This window comes from Sorex araneus, chromosome 4, assembly GCF_027595985.1.
Source record: "Sorex araneus isolate mSorAra2 chromosome 4, mSorAra2.pri, whole genome shotgun sequence".
In the NCBI taxonomy this organism is placed as follows: Eukaryota; Metazoa; Chordata; class Mammalia; order Eulipotyphla; family Soricidae; genus Sorex; species Sorex araneus.
In genome coordinates this window covers 194,201,995-194,215,170 of record NC_073305.1, presented here as the reverse complement: position 1 = coordinate 194,215,170, position 13,176 = coordinate 194,201,995, and the positions used below count along the sequence as shown (strand labels likewise).

Sequence of the window (13,176 nt, the reverse complement as noted above, 5' to 3'; positions counted from 1 at the left end):
CCATCAGGCAGCTCCAGAACTAAGCTATGCCGTAGCAATAAAAGGGATCAGGCGAGAGACATGCTTTAACAGATGCCGGAAAATTTCAGGACGACAGCATTTCCATCAACAAAAGAAAAAACCAGAATACGTGGCACTCATGCTGTTCCCTGATAATAGAAGGCTCAAAAGCAGTCTGAGAGGTCGGAGAACCACTCTGCCTGCAGAACGCCTGACTGCGCTGAAGCCCGGGCACGTGCACCCAATTCTTTTTTATTTTTTCTTTTCTTTTTTCAATTTTATTTTTAATTAGTGAATCACCGTGAGGTACTTACAGACTTACAAACTTTCTTGCTTGCATTTCAGTCATACAATGGTCTAGTACCCATCCCTCCACCAGTGCCCATTTTCCACCACCAAAGTCCCAGTATCCCTCCCACCACCCTCACCCTGTCCCCTCCACCCCACCCCGCCTCAGTGCAGGGCACTCCCTTCTGCTCTCTCTCTCCTTTCGGGTGTTGTAGTCTGCAATGCAGGTGTTACTGTTCGATCTACAGTCTACTTCCAGCCCGCCTCTCCTATCCCGAGCGGGCCCTCCTAGCACCCTTTACTGGGTGGTCCCTTCTCTATCTGAGCAGCCTTTCCCCCCAGCATGTGAGACCGGCTTCTAAGCTGTGGAGAAATCCTCCTGGTATTCATCTCTACTATTCTTGGGGTGCAGCCAATTCTTAAAAGATGAATTTTGGAACCAAACTCCCTCTGGCAGCCAAAGATGAGCAGGAGACGATGAAGCCGAGGCAGGCCCAGGTCGGCACCTACCACGCTCATGAGCAGCTTGTCGAACCACTGCAGCTTCAGCTCCGATTTGCACCACATGTCAGGCCTCAGGGCCGTCTTCAGCAGCGTCACGCAGCGGCGGGACAGCAGCTCCCCAGGGGAGCCCGCGGTGCTCGTGCTGTCATTCACCTGCAGGGGCACAAGAGCTGCTCACCTGCACCCGCTCGCCCCACCCGGCCCTCGCCCTCAGACTCTGCCCTGCAGCCCCCCAGAGTGAGGCCCCCACAGACAGGCCTTGCACACCACAGCCAGGGTGGACGCTAGACTCAGTATGTGGAACTCCTCAATATCTAAAGATACGCTATTTTTCTTGATGACTATGAGAACAAACGTTAAGATTTCCAAACTTACAAAAATACCACTTGCTTTCTTGGGAATATAAAACCAGAAAGCTAGAAACACTCCCGGGTAAATTAGCCCAAGTCAAGAGCATGTGCACGACAGAGATCACTCAGGCTGCTTCACCCTCAGGAGACGGAGAGCTCGGAGGGAACACGCCAGGATGACGGAGCCGCCACTGGCCACCAGCGCCAAGAAGCCACTGGTGATTCAACACACCATCGTTTTGCTAACACTGCAAAGCAGCTCCTTAAAACCGTACAAGCGGGCGGCCGTCAAACAGGAGCAGGCCGGCCCCGCTCACCTGGCAGGCCACGCGGATGAGGAAGTTGACCACCGTGTCCGTGTGCTGCTTCTCGATGGGCTTGGCGAGCAGCGAGTCGGCTCCCGGCAGGGACTGGCTCCGGCCGAACACCTGAGAAGGCCAGCGAGAGTCCCCCACACGTCCCCACCCCGCAGACCCTCTGCGCACTGGGGACAGCAGAGAGCCGAGTCTCCGCCAAGGGAGGCTGAGAGGAGGAAAGGGGGCGCGTGCCTGGGCCGAGACGCGCCCAGAGAGGAGACGAGACTGCGGGCAGGACAACCAGGTCACAGCCCTGGTCACTGAGGTGGAGGGGGATGCGGACAGTCCGGAGGCTGAAAGACACAGCAGCCCAACCAGGAACAGCCCAGGAAACCGCAGAGTGAAAGCTCCCAGGGCCCACCCAGCCAGGCACACCAGGGTCCCCTCGGAGGCCACCCCTGGCAGGGTTCGTGCCCCCCGAGTGCCTCCTGGGCACTGTGTGAGGGACGCACCCTACAGGAAAACAAAGCTGCCCCCCGCCACGGGTCTCACCGCGCTGATGGCGCCCGTGGCCGTCCGGAAGCGCTTCACTTCCTGTGCCGAGTCCACCGACAGGCCCCTCTTGATGGACGAGGACACAGAGCTGACGCCCTCGCCGCTGGAGCTGGGGTCCACGTCCGAGTCCGGCTGCAACGGCACACACGAGCCTCACCGCCCGCCTCCCGGGCCGTGTCCAGACCCCACCGGAGACAACGCAGCAGGGCAGACCCCCCACACCTGCTGGTCCTTGATCCGCTGCAGCTCCCACTTGATGACCACTTCGGACAGGTCCACGGCCAGTCTCCGCTGCTCGATGGTGACGCTGGGCGTGAAGCCCAGCCGCTGCATGGCGCTGACCATGTGCTGGACCAAGTGGTGCCGGACCGGGTAGTACACCTGGGGGCAGGAGCTGGCGTCACAGGGACCCCGGGCCAGGCCCTGCACGCACACACACCCACCAAGCACACCCGCCAGCCTCGCATTCACGCTCTGACTGGTAAACGAGACAATGCTCGCTTCCTTAGCTATGCGCTGAGGTGGCGTCACCCCGATCCCTGCCAACACACAAACAGCATGTCCGGCCTCCGGTGCCGCCTGTGAGGACGCTGACGCTGAACTCTCTGGGCAGACAAGCCCGGGTCGCATACACCAAACTGTGGAAATGACTTCCTCAGAGCTTGAGCCAATGCAAGCAGCAGAGGCCCCGTCCCGGAGAGCATGGGGAAGAGTTCCCAGCTCCAGCCTTTCTCCTCTCCACGAAGCCCCTGCAGCAAACCTCCTCCACGGCAACCAACCCCAGAGAGCGGGTGAACGACATCCAGAGTGAACGGGGACACCTGGGCACCACCCCCCACACCCGCTGACCGAGCGCTGACACAGCAAACGCCGCCTTCCAGGAACACAGGGCGCCTGGCGATCGTCTCCCCCGACCCCCACGCTTAGACAGCCCCCCACGCACCAGCTGAGGGACCAGGAGCCCCAAGGCACCAATGCGGCTGCAGTGCAAGACCTTAAGACCGCGCGCCCGGCCCCTCCCCCACCCCATCCCCCCTGCCCAGTCCCCGCCTTCCCGCCCACCTTGAAGTGCTGCACGATGAGGTGCAGGATGTGCACCAGCTGCGGCACCGTGTGGCCCTCCTCCACGATGATCTTCCGTGTCCAGTGGGTCAGCATTTGGTGCCCATCCTCCATCCTGGCCGGCACGGCAGGCGTGAGGATGGCCATGGCCTGCCTGACGATGGCGCGAGCCTCCATGGCGTGGGCCTTGAGGAGGCTGTGGAACACCTGGAGGGGAGCGACCCCTGAGGCGAGCAGGCACGTGCAGGGCTGCGGCCGGCAGTGGGGAGGGCTGATCAACCCCAGGGCCCATGCTCAGAGTCAGCTCCACCCGAGGAGAGAGCTTTACACAGAAGCCTGGGAAGACGCCTCTGGGCGCACACAGGGAGGCGCGCAGCTGCTCTCTGGTCCATCCCGATGCTCAGATGAACGAGCACTGGGCAACGGGCAGTTGGAGGAGAAGGAAGGCACACACACCCTCTCTGCCTATCACGGCATGGGCCAAAGGGGCCGCCCTGAGACCAGGGTTCAGGAGAAGCTGGAAGGCTCAGCTCCGACGGACAGCACGTGTTGCTGTGGCAGGGGGGGGGGCCCGGGCCATCCCTAGGCAGCCCAGGCGCCAAACAAGAGCAGGACAGCAAACAGGGCTATCACGGCTGCCCTGGGCACAGACCAGCAGAACCCACCAGAGACGCCACTCACACACACACACAGGGGCCTGAGTGGAACAGGACAGAAGGACACCTGCCCAAAGCTCAAGGGCAGACACACCGCGTGCCCAGGTGTGTGTGTGCATCTGATTCTGACAGAGCAACTAACTCCCTGGGGCCGAAGAACCCGGGAGTGAAAGAAACAAAACACACCCAAGGCTGCCACCAGCCACCCCCGGACCACTGCGGCAGAGCCAGCGCGGCAGGGAGTAGCCACCACAGAGGGGCCAGGGCACCCGGGATCCAAACACCCACTGACTCATTAGCTCACGGGGGAGGTGGGACCCCAGGAGCCCGGGCACGTGAGGCAGATGAAGGAGGCAGCGTGCTCTCTCAAAAGCACGGCCACAAATAACATAGGCGGCATGGCACAGAGCAGGAGAGATGCAGGGACCGAGGTGACAGGATAGCAGGGAGGCACTTGGGTTCGATCCCTAGCACCCCATAGGGTCCCCAAGCACTGCCAGCAGTGATAGTGATCCCTAGGTGCAGAGCAGGAGTCAGCCCTGAGCACTGCCAGGGTGGCCCAAACACCAATAAAAAGGGAACAAACAGGAGAGTGATGCAGACACTCATGAGAGGCAGATGGGGTCTTTCCATGGCATCTGAAGGGCTGCAGAGGAGGGGCCTGGGCCTGCGGGAACCCACGCATGCACACACACGCAAGCCAATGAAGCCCGTGCACACACACACGTACACACACACACACACACACACACACACACACACACACACACACACACACACACACACACACACACACACACACACACACACACACACACACCCCAAGCCAGGTGAGCGCAGCTGGGCAGGAGAGAGCCTCTCATGGTACCTGCAGGACGATTTTCTTGTGGATGGCGAACTTGGCGATGCACACACACACACACACACACACACACACACACACACACACACACACACACACACACACACACACACACACACACACACACACACACACCCCAAGCCAGGTGAGCGCAGCTGGGCAGGAGAGAGCCTCTCATGGTACCTGCAGGACGATTTTCTTGTGGATGGCGAACTTGGCGATGATGTGCGCCAGGAGCAGGTGGCCACTGTACTTGCAGGCAGGGTCCACGCAGGCCTTGGAGAGCAGGCAGGGCCATGCGAAGGTCATGAGGCGGCGCAGCTTGCTGTTGCGGTTCTTGTTGTTGTCATGGATGTGGTGGGGCGCGTGCTCCACCAGCAGTGTGGCGTACTGCAGCAGGTAGATGCGCAGCGAGTCCAGCATGTCCGCCTGCTTCTCGGGGTCCAGCACCTGTGGCGGGCAGGGCAGGGCAGGGCTTACTGTGGCTCTGAGCACCCCCCACAGACCCCCACACGGCAGGGCAGAGCTTACTGCGACTCTGAGCTCCCCCACACCCCCACATGGTGGGGAGGGGCTTACTTTGGCTCTGAGCACCCCAGACCCTCACACGGCAAGGCAGGGCTTACTGCAGCTCTGAGCCCCCCACACCCCCAAATGGCAGGGCAGGGCTAACTGTGACTCTGAGCCCCCCACATGGTGGGGCAGGGCGGGGCTTACTGGGCTCTGAGCACCCCCACACCCCCACATGGTGGAGTGGGGCTTACTGGGTGCTCCAAGCACCCATAGGGCAGGTGGGGCTTACTGCGGCTGTGAGCGCCCCCCCCCCAACACTCCCACAGCCCCCCACGAACGGCGCCCTCCAGCTGGCCCCACCTTGGTTATGAACACGCTGGTAATACTTTCAGGGTTATCCCCCTCCGGGTTGGGGGGCCCCAAGAGCTGCTCTCCTTCCCCCTTCTCAAAGCTGTACAAGAAAGCAGGGTTCAAGATGTGCTGCAGAACCTACAAAAATAACAAATAACAAGAGAGGGGAAACAAAGTCAGACTCCTCTGCTCCAGCCATATAGCTCAACCCCAGTGCAACAAAAGACTTTTTGTTACAGTGACAACTGGAAAAGATTTAGTAACTGCAAAGGGGCTAGAGGGAAGTGCAAGGATTAAGGAAAGTGTCAGCGCTGGTCTGATCCCTCGCACAGGGTCCCAGCGCCACCAACAACAAGCCCTGAGCACAGAGCCAAGAGCGGCCCAAGCACTGCCAAGTGTTCCCAAAACACTCCCCCAAGGTTGTCTGGTTTTGGGTTTTGGTATGTAATTAAAGCATACAGGACGAAAGGAAAGCCAGAGCTTGGTCCACCCTACGGAGACCTGGGCGAGACTTTCCCCACGCGCAGGGCTGCATGGCCTCGTTTCCTCGTCAGGAATGGCATCTTACCCACACAGCAGGACAGACACCGCGCCCTCGGTTCCCTAGAGAGATCAGCCCCAACGCCCAGGCCCTCAATAGTGACAGTGGGACTCACCTTCGCCTTGAGTTCGTCACCGAAGTTGGGGTCAAGGAATTCAACAAAGCGAAAAAACAAAGCGCGCTTCTGGGCAATGCTGTAGTTCTTGGGAATCTCCTCCTCCATGTACTCCTTCAGGAACGTCATGTTGCAGAGAAAACGGCCAGTAAAGGCGCGAAGCAGCTGGAACAGTAATTCTATGTCTCCGTAATTCCTCCTAAAGGATCGGAATGAGAAATCGGTTACATCATGCCAGGTGTCCTGGGTACATGCTCTTTAAGGGACTTGCCCTTTAAAGCTTAAAGTTATAGTCTACTCTCTGTCTGAGTCCCCATGCCCAGTGAACTGCCGAAGGAAATGTGTGATGGGAGGCAGGAAAGATGGACGCACTTGCAGTAACTCAGCAGACAGTAGGCCAGCAGCTTGGGCTCCTTCCAGTTTGTGGCCGCCATGTTCTCCTTCCGGTGCCTTTCCTGGAAGGTCTCGCTCACCCACACGCGTCTCAGCTGGCTCACCAGAGAGTGCTGGTTGGCGAGCCAGGAGTCGTCGTTCTTAACGATGATGCTGATGATCTGTGGGAGAAGAGAGGCCATGGGGCTCTGCGCCCCGCCTGCAGAGGGACCCGGGCTCGGGCGGCACCCCGCTACCTTGATGGCCTGGAACTGGAGGTCCAGCCGCATGGTGCTGGGGGAGCCGGGCCGCACGGCCGCCTGCGCGCCACACGGCAGCAGCAGCGTGATGAACCTGTTGGGGTTGGCGGCCAGCACGTCCCGCAGAGGCCTCGAATCTTTGTGCTTTAGGAAACTCTGAAACAAAACGGACAGGTGCTTTGAGCAAAACTCCCATCAGGCAGTTCAGATGACAGGTGAGCAAAGCCTTGGCACACAGCCTTTAAAAATGGTCTTAGAACATTTTGGTGCTGAAACCAACATGCTACATGTTCCGACATGTGGTGTATTCGATGTTTATCACCCGACACTGCATCCCATGACCAAGATCTCCTTGATTCTCGGAAAGCATTCTTTTGCCACCAAACTCCAGAGCAAAGAATCCTTAGCTTGCCAACACTCCAAAGATTCACAGCTGCCAGGTAAGAGCCTCCCAGGCCCTCGGGGCGGCCCCGGTGGACGTGAGTCGGCCCCTACCATGAACATGCGGCTCCACTGCGGGTCGTTCAGTGTCGCCTCCATCATGAACAGCTCCACGGTCTGGGACGGGTGCCGCGTCAGGAACTTGATCAGAGGCTCTCGGAAGGGACTGCCCGCCTGGAAGACACGCCCAAACGCTGCAGACTCGCCCTCGCCTCGCCGGAGGGAGGCATCCGGCATCTGCACCTCATCGATCGCGCCACCCAACATATGAGGACGAGGCCGACCAAAGGCTGAAGTCACACGGTTACCTCGATCAGCATTGCCCGTTCTGTTTTCATCACAACCTCCAGCAAAGGCTTGACCAGAGTTTGAGGCGCCGCCGGGATCAGATGAAAAAGGTTTATAATCGCCGAACAAATTTTCATTTCCTATTGAAGAAAACCCGAAATTACAAAACAGACCAACTGATGCTGCCAGACAGCAACACGACTACGGCTGCCACTACGGTCTAGCTCCATTCACAAGGCCCGCCAACAGAAGCCAAGAGTGAACACGTACAAAGCCACAACTTACCACCCTCCGGCTAGACGTGAGCCCTGGGGGAGCAGGTGCCCTGGGCGTGCACCTGCAGGGGCTGCTTGTTCACGCACACGGACAGTGTTGGAAGTTGCCCTGAGCGCCTGGGAGCCCCCACTCTGTGGGCCACAAGGGGTCTTCCAGGGCACTACACTGGAAGGGCAGAGACTTCTTCCGCCCTCCAAAGTTAGCACAGGTTAGTCCTCGGGAACTACTCGGTGCGTACTCGAAGAATTGGATAGCAACACTGGTGACTGATCCGTGGTGCTAAGTATTTGTCAACTGGGTTTAAAAGTAAAGCTGACAAATCCCTCTACTGACTCACACGGAAAACGTGAGCCACACGCAGGCCGCACTCTGCGAGGGGCTCACACGCCTCAGCACTCGGTTGCTTCCCTCAGCCTCCGGCCTTGATGGGCAATGCCAAAGGCTCTCTGTGCACTCGGGGAAGGACCCCCTGACGTTCCAACCTGGCTGTGTGCAAGAGCAAAGCGTGACTCTGAGCACAGTAAAATGGGGAGATAAGCCCGGGCCCGAGGGCGCCTCCAGCACCATTCCTGAGTTCTCACAGCTCCTTAGAGCCCGGGGGGGCACACGTGCGAGGGGGAAGGAAACAGAGTTACCCTTCCACACCTCCGGGGCGCTGGCCCAGGGTTTTCACGTCTTCAGCCAGGATGTTTTATCCTGAGAGTAAGGCCTCCTGGGACAGTACTTACACGTCACAGCCTTTTGTTCTCAAAGCAGTGTCAGGAAATCACTTTCTGTGGCCTTCAGAAGACCACGGAGATGGGCTGAAAAGGTTATCGCCCCATTTTACAGGAGAAAGCTCAGAGTGTGGCCCCCAGCCGCAGCGGCCGGCACGAGAAGGGCTGCGGGGGAGGAGGCCTCAGTCAAGGTGGGAAGGCAGGTGGGCAGAGAGCTCCCAACTCCTGGCAGCTAGGACAGAATCTTGGTGGCACTTCCTCTAAGAGGTTGTTAGCTGAGGTCGAAAGAACACTGAGAGCAAAATCCAATCAAATCTTAAGTCATGTTGAGATATTGTAATTGGACAGGTAGGAAAAAAAAAAATCAAAGGGGAAGAAAACAGACACACTTAGAATCTTGTTTCACACATCCTAACAGAAGACATGCGTGGGCCCCGGACAGGTCACAGCAAGGAGGTAGCACGACGTTGCCACACACAGACAGTACGGCTCACTGCATCCAAGGCACAACGCACTGTGCACCACAGAACCACAAGTCACAGCAGAACCAGTACAACGACCCCCCCGCCTGCGCTCCACTGGGTTCTCACCTCCACCCCTTCCACGGCAGGCTGAACCAAAACAAAAATCACAGCATGAAAAAAGGCAACGGAAAGGGAAAAAAAGAAAAGAAAATAGAAACTGTTCTTCACATTGCAAGTCATAAGCTGACTTTTAATAGGTTTTTCTCACCTCAAACTGACAGAATGGAGACAAGGAACATCTCCCGCACTCTGCCATGCTCTCCTGAGAAGGGGAGGAAAAGCGGCTGTTTGCTAGGTGCGTTATTGACATTGAGAACGTCCCGAATACTCAGACACAGTTGGGGTGAAGGGTGCACGAGACAGGAAGGACACAAATATCAGAAAGCACACGTGATTAACAGACGCTCAACAGCAGAGAACGCCGTCCCCTGGGGGCGGGCAGACTGTCTCGCTTCCCTGAGCCAGGGTTTAAGAACCAGAGCTTCCGCACACTTGTCGAGGAGGTGACCTGCGAGACCTCGCCGTAGGCAAATACTTATGAAATTCTGGTTTATTTGGAGTGACTCAAGATTTCGATGTGGTGCTGAGACAAAGCGACTTCTCTGCAGCTCCAGTCAGAAGCAGCCAGGGAGGGGGGTTCTGGCCGCCAGTGAGGCATGCCTGAGACCCCCCACACCGAAGGCCAGCACAGGACAGACAACTATCTCCTGACTGGAGCTGCGTGCACATGTGTGGGTGCACATGGGTAGACATGCGCATGGACATCCCACGAGCAGGACCAGCAGTTCCCCTGACATATGCAATACCAGCAGCAACAGCCCTGCAGGACGGGCAGGTGCGATGCTCGGATCGCTGGGGTCCCTAATACTGAGGACACTACCATTGTTGCTGGGTTTTGGTTTGGTTTGGGGGACACAGCCAGTGATGCTCAGGGCCTACTCCTGACTTCACTCACGAATCACTCCTGGCGATGCTCGGGGGACCATATAAGACACTATGGCTTGAACCTGGGTCAGCTACATGAAGGCAGACGCCCCCCTGCTCCCCACTGCTGAGTTACTATCTCCCCAACCCCAATTGCCATTGTTTTAAATAGGTGACTTAACACATCTTCCATTAGAATTTCTTAATTATTTGGGGATTCTATCAGCTAAGACAAACTACTTTCCCACTGCCGATCCTCTAAGACTTGTATAAGAACCATCAGAGCTTGGGCGCAGAGAGGCAGCCTGGCCACTGGCTGGGCCATAAAACCACGGCCCAGGCTGCTGGCCCTGAACACCAAGTTCCCTTCTGCAGCTCTGGTCAGCCAGGGAGTCCACGCTGTGTGACCGTGAGGCCTTCCCAACACCCTCGGGGCCACTGCCGCCCTGTCACCCCCCTCCCGCAGGGAAGCAGGCTCCCTTGCGCACACGTCTCCATCTGCCCACTGGGCTCGTGAGTAGACATCGGGCGTGTATGAGATGGACACGTCCATCTACTCTCAGAGCAGAGGACTGAGAGGCACTCTGTTCCCCAACCCCACCACCCCACTCCCCAAGTTTCAGTCATTTTCCCTGCACATAAAAGGAACGAAACTTTAAAGAAGCCAAGGATGTTCGGTTTAACACCCCAACACATTTCCAGAACTCTAGACCCGTTTTGTTTAGTGGGCTGCTTAGGAGCTACAGGAAACAAGACTTACAAAAAAACGAAACACCAGGACACAGGATGGTGAAAACAAAGCATAATAAAGCCGAAAATAAATAGACCCAAGTTTGGATGAAACACAGCATCTGACAAACAGGAGGACAAGCAGCGCGTCGACCAGGCTCGGGAGAGCTGCAGAGTTCCCGCCGACGCCACAGCAGGAAGCGGAAATTTAGGGAAGAATCCCACGGACAAACACTCAACTCACACTTTAGAAAAAGATAACATGTACAATATTCAGGTACAAAACAGCAAAGACCTCTCTTTTTGTTTCCCTTTTTTTTGTCTGTTTGGGGGCCACCCCCAGCAGTGCTCAAGGTGGCACCTGGCGGGCGGGGGCGTGCACAGCCAGTGTCCTACTGGCTGGCCCATCGGTCCAGGCCTAAGGACCCTTCATTTGTAAGAAACAGGCTTCTATGCCAACATCAGGTACTTAAGACGCTTCAACTAACATTGTTCTCCTTCAAAGCGGTGTGTTTCAAGGTAGCAATCACGTCCCTTGGCCGAAGGTAAGAGAACTGAGGCCTCGACAATCTACAGGTCAGTACAGGGCGCCACGTGGCTCTGGGAGGTCCCGTGACAGGAAGGAGCAGGCAGTGGTGGAAGATGCCACCATGCAAGCACCAGCTGCTAAGAACAGTCCGGAACACAGTGCACGGACTTTAGAGGGACTGGGAAAAAAAATACTAACATCTCACACATCTCAAAGTTCCCATCAACAGAAAAGCGAAGTGAGCCAAGGGGAGACTGCGGAGGAACCCGGCAGCTCAGCACCCCGAGAAGGCAGCCAGAGGAGCGAGCAGGGCCGGTCAGCCACAGGGGCCGCGCCCTGCACTAGAGTCAGGCCGAGGCAGGCATGGGCAGCACTGCGCCGGCACCAGCAGGCTCGCCCCCCCAGAACAAAGAGGCACTCACGTTCCCGTCGCTCCGCTGGCCCCCTTTGTGCGTGAGGACCACCACTTCCATCCACTTGCGCAGATGTTGCTGTGGAGAGAAACACATCCTGAGGCACGGGCCATTCCTCCCTGAACACCGCTCGCCGCTGTGGTCCCCTCCGTGCCCGCCCCAACCCCTCCTGCCCTGGGGCCCAAGGGCACTGCCCGCCAGTGAGAGCCTAACCTGCAAACACTGACCCACATGGAGGCCCGCACAGATGTGCTGAGAGAGGCTGTGCCCAGGCAGCTGCTGGGGGGAAATGTCAGCCCTACCCTGTCTTCCCCGGGAGAGTCAGGGGGATCTCGTGTGGAGGCAGTGAGACGCCCATCGGGGCTATAAAGGAACAGCGGGAAGCAGCTGGGGAGCAGGGCAGGAGGCAGGAGACAGGCAGGAGCAGTGTCCCTGACAGACACAAAGGGAGGCGCAGGCACAGCCGCCCCCCCACTGGGGCGGGCTGAGGGATAAGCAAGTGTCCGGTCAGGCTAGGGATCGGGAGGTCGGAGGTTCCCACTGGCCCCAAGGCTTCCTGGAGAGCCGGGAGGAGCGAGTGCCCATGGAAGTACCGGCACGCGGTGTCTCCGGCCTCACCGTCCAGGCCTGCTCAAGCACCTCCGGGGACTCAACAGATTAATTTTAAATTTTGGTTTTCTGGTTTGGGGGCCACTCCCAGCAGTGCTCAGGGGCTATTCCTGAAGGAGCGCCAGGAGTGCACTGGGCAGTGCTGGGGACGGAGCTCAGGGCAGATGTAGACATGTGAGTGCTCTAGCCCTCCACGAGAGGAAAATGGCAATAATAATAATGAAAGCTCAGGACACTTACGACCCCAACTCAGATCTCAGCCACGGACACAAAGCTGCAGCATGGCAGATGCAAATGTTCTGATCGGGAGGGGTACCCTGTACTGAGGCACCATGCTCGAAGGCTGGCAGAGTGTACAGGGATGGCTTGGAAGATGCCCATTCGGAAAATCCACTGCCGTGTAACCATTTCCCAATTAGGCTATAATCAGGGGAGCCCTTGCAACTCATGGCTAATGTTGAGGGCAGCAGGTCTCTATCCCACTTAGTTAATCTGGTGACTTTCCATTTTCTTAGGGTCTATAACTGTAGTAGCTGCTGTTCCCATGCACAGAGGCCAAACACTCGAACACGACCCCCAGCCACAGCCCCGTGCTTGTTCTTTCCTGCTCCCATCAAGGAAGAGTGTTGCCCAAATACCCTTTAAGTGAAGCCAGGCAGGCCCTGCTCCGCTTAAGAAAACATAGTGGCTGGAGCAATAGCACAGTGGGTAGGGCATTTGCTTCCCACGCAGCCAATCCGGGTTCGATTCCCAGCATCCCATATGGTCCCCTGAGCACCGCCAGGAGTAATTCCTGAGTGCAGAGCCAGGAGTAACCCCCATGCATCACCAGGTGTGACCAAAAAAAAAAAAAAACAGAGAGAGAGAGAGAGAGAACACAGGCTTCTCCGGAGTGGGAATCAGCAAAGAAGTGACACAGCAGCAAGATATTTGCTCGAGAGAACACGAACGGGAGCAGTGTGCCATGTGCCTAATGAAACTGCTGCCAAATGGACTTTTCAC

General features: G+C 57.5%; 1 protein-coding gene across 8 annotated transcripts in view; it reads right to left on the bottom strand.

The window, feature by feature from the left end:
* Positions 1-13,176, bottom strand: part of TRRAP (transformation/transcription domain associated protein) — an 81,516-nt gene that overhangs the window by 27,397 nt on the left and 40,943 nt on the right. For 4 of the 8 annotated variants that reach the window (XM_055134618.1, XM_055134620.1, XM_055134619.1 and 1 more), the window contains 15 exons: positions 11,575-11,643; positions 9,179-9,232; positions 9,037-9,057; positions 7,475-7,594; positions 7,221-7,340; positions 6,723-6,881; positions 6,466-6,647; positions 6,094-6,292; positions 5,447-5,575; positions 4,757-5,023; positions 3,056-3,262; positions 2,216-2,374; positions 1,991-2,125; positions 1,460-1,570; positions 799-945 (listed from right to left, as the gene is read on the bottom strand). In XM_055134618.1, the coding sequence (XP_054990593.1) occupies positions 799-945; positions 1,460-1,570; positions 1,991-2,125; positions 2,216-2,374; positions 3,056-3,262; positions 4,757-5,023; positions 5,447-5,575; positions 6,094-6,292; positions 6,466-6,647; positions 6,723-6,881; positions 7,221-7,340; positions 7,475-7,594; positions 9,037-9,057; positions 9,179-9,232; positions 11,575-11,643 (2,079 nt within the window). The remainder of the gene's footprint in view (positions 1-798; positions 946-1,459; positions 1,571-1,990; positions 2,126-2,215; positions 2,375-3,055; positions 3,263-4,756; positions 5,024-5,446; positions 5,576-6,093; positions 6,293-6,465; positions 6,648-6,722; positions 6,882-7,220; positions 7,341-7,474; positions 7,595-9,036; positions 9,058-9,178; positions 9,233-11,574; positions 11,644-13,176) is intronic. The other 4 variants (XM_055134622.1, XM_055134625.1, XM_055134624.1 and 1 more) reach the window with 2 other exon arrangements.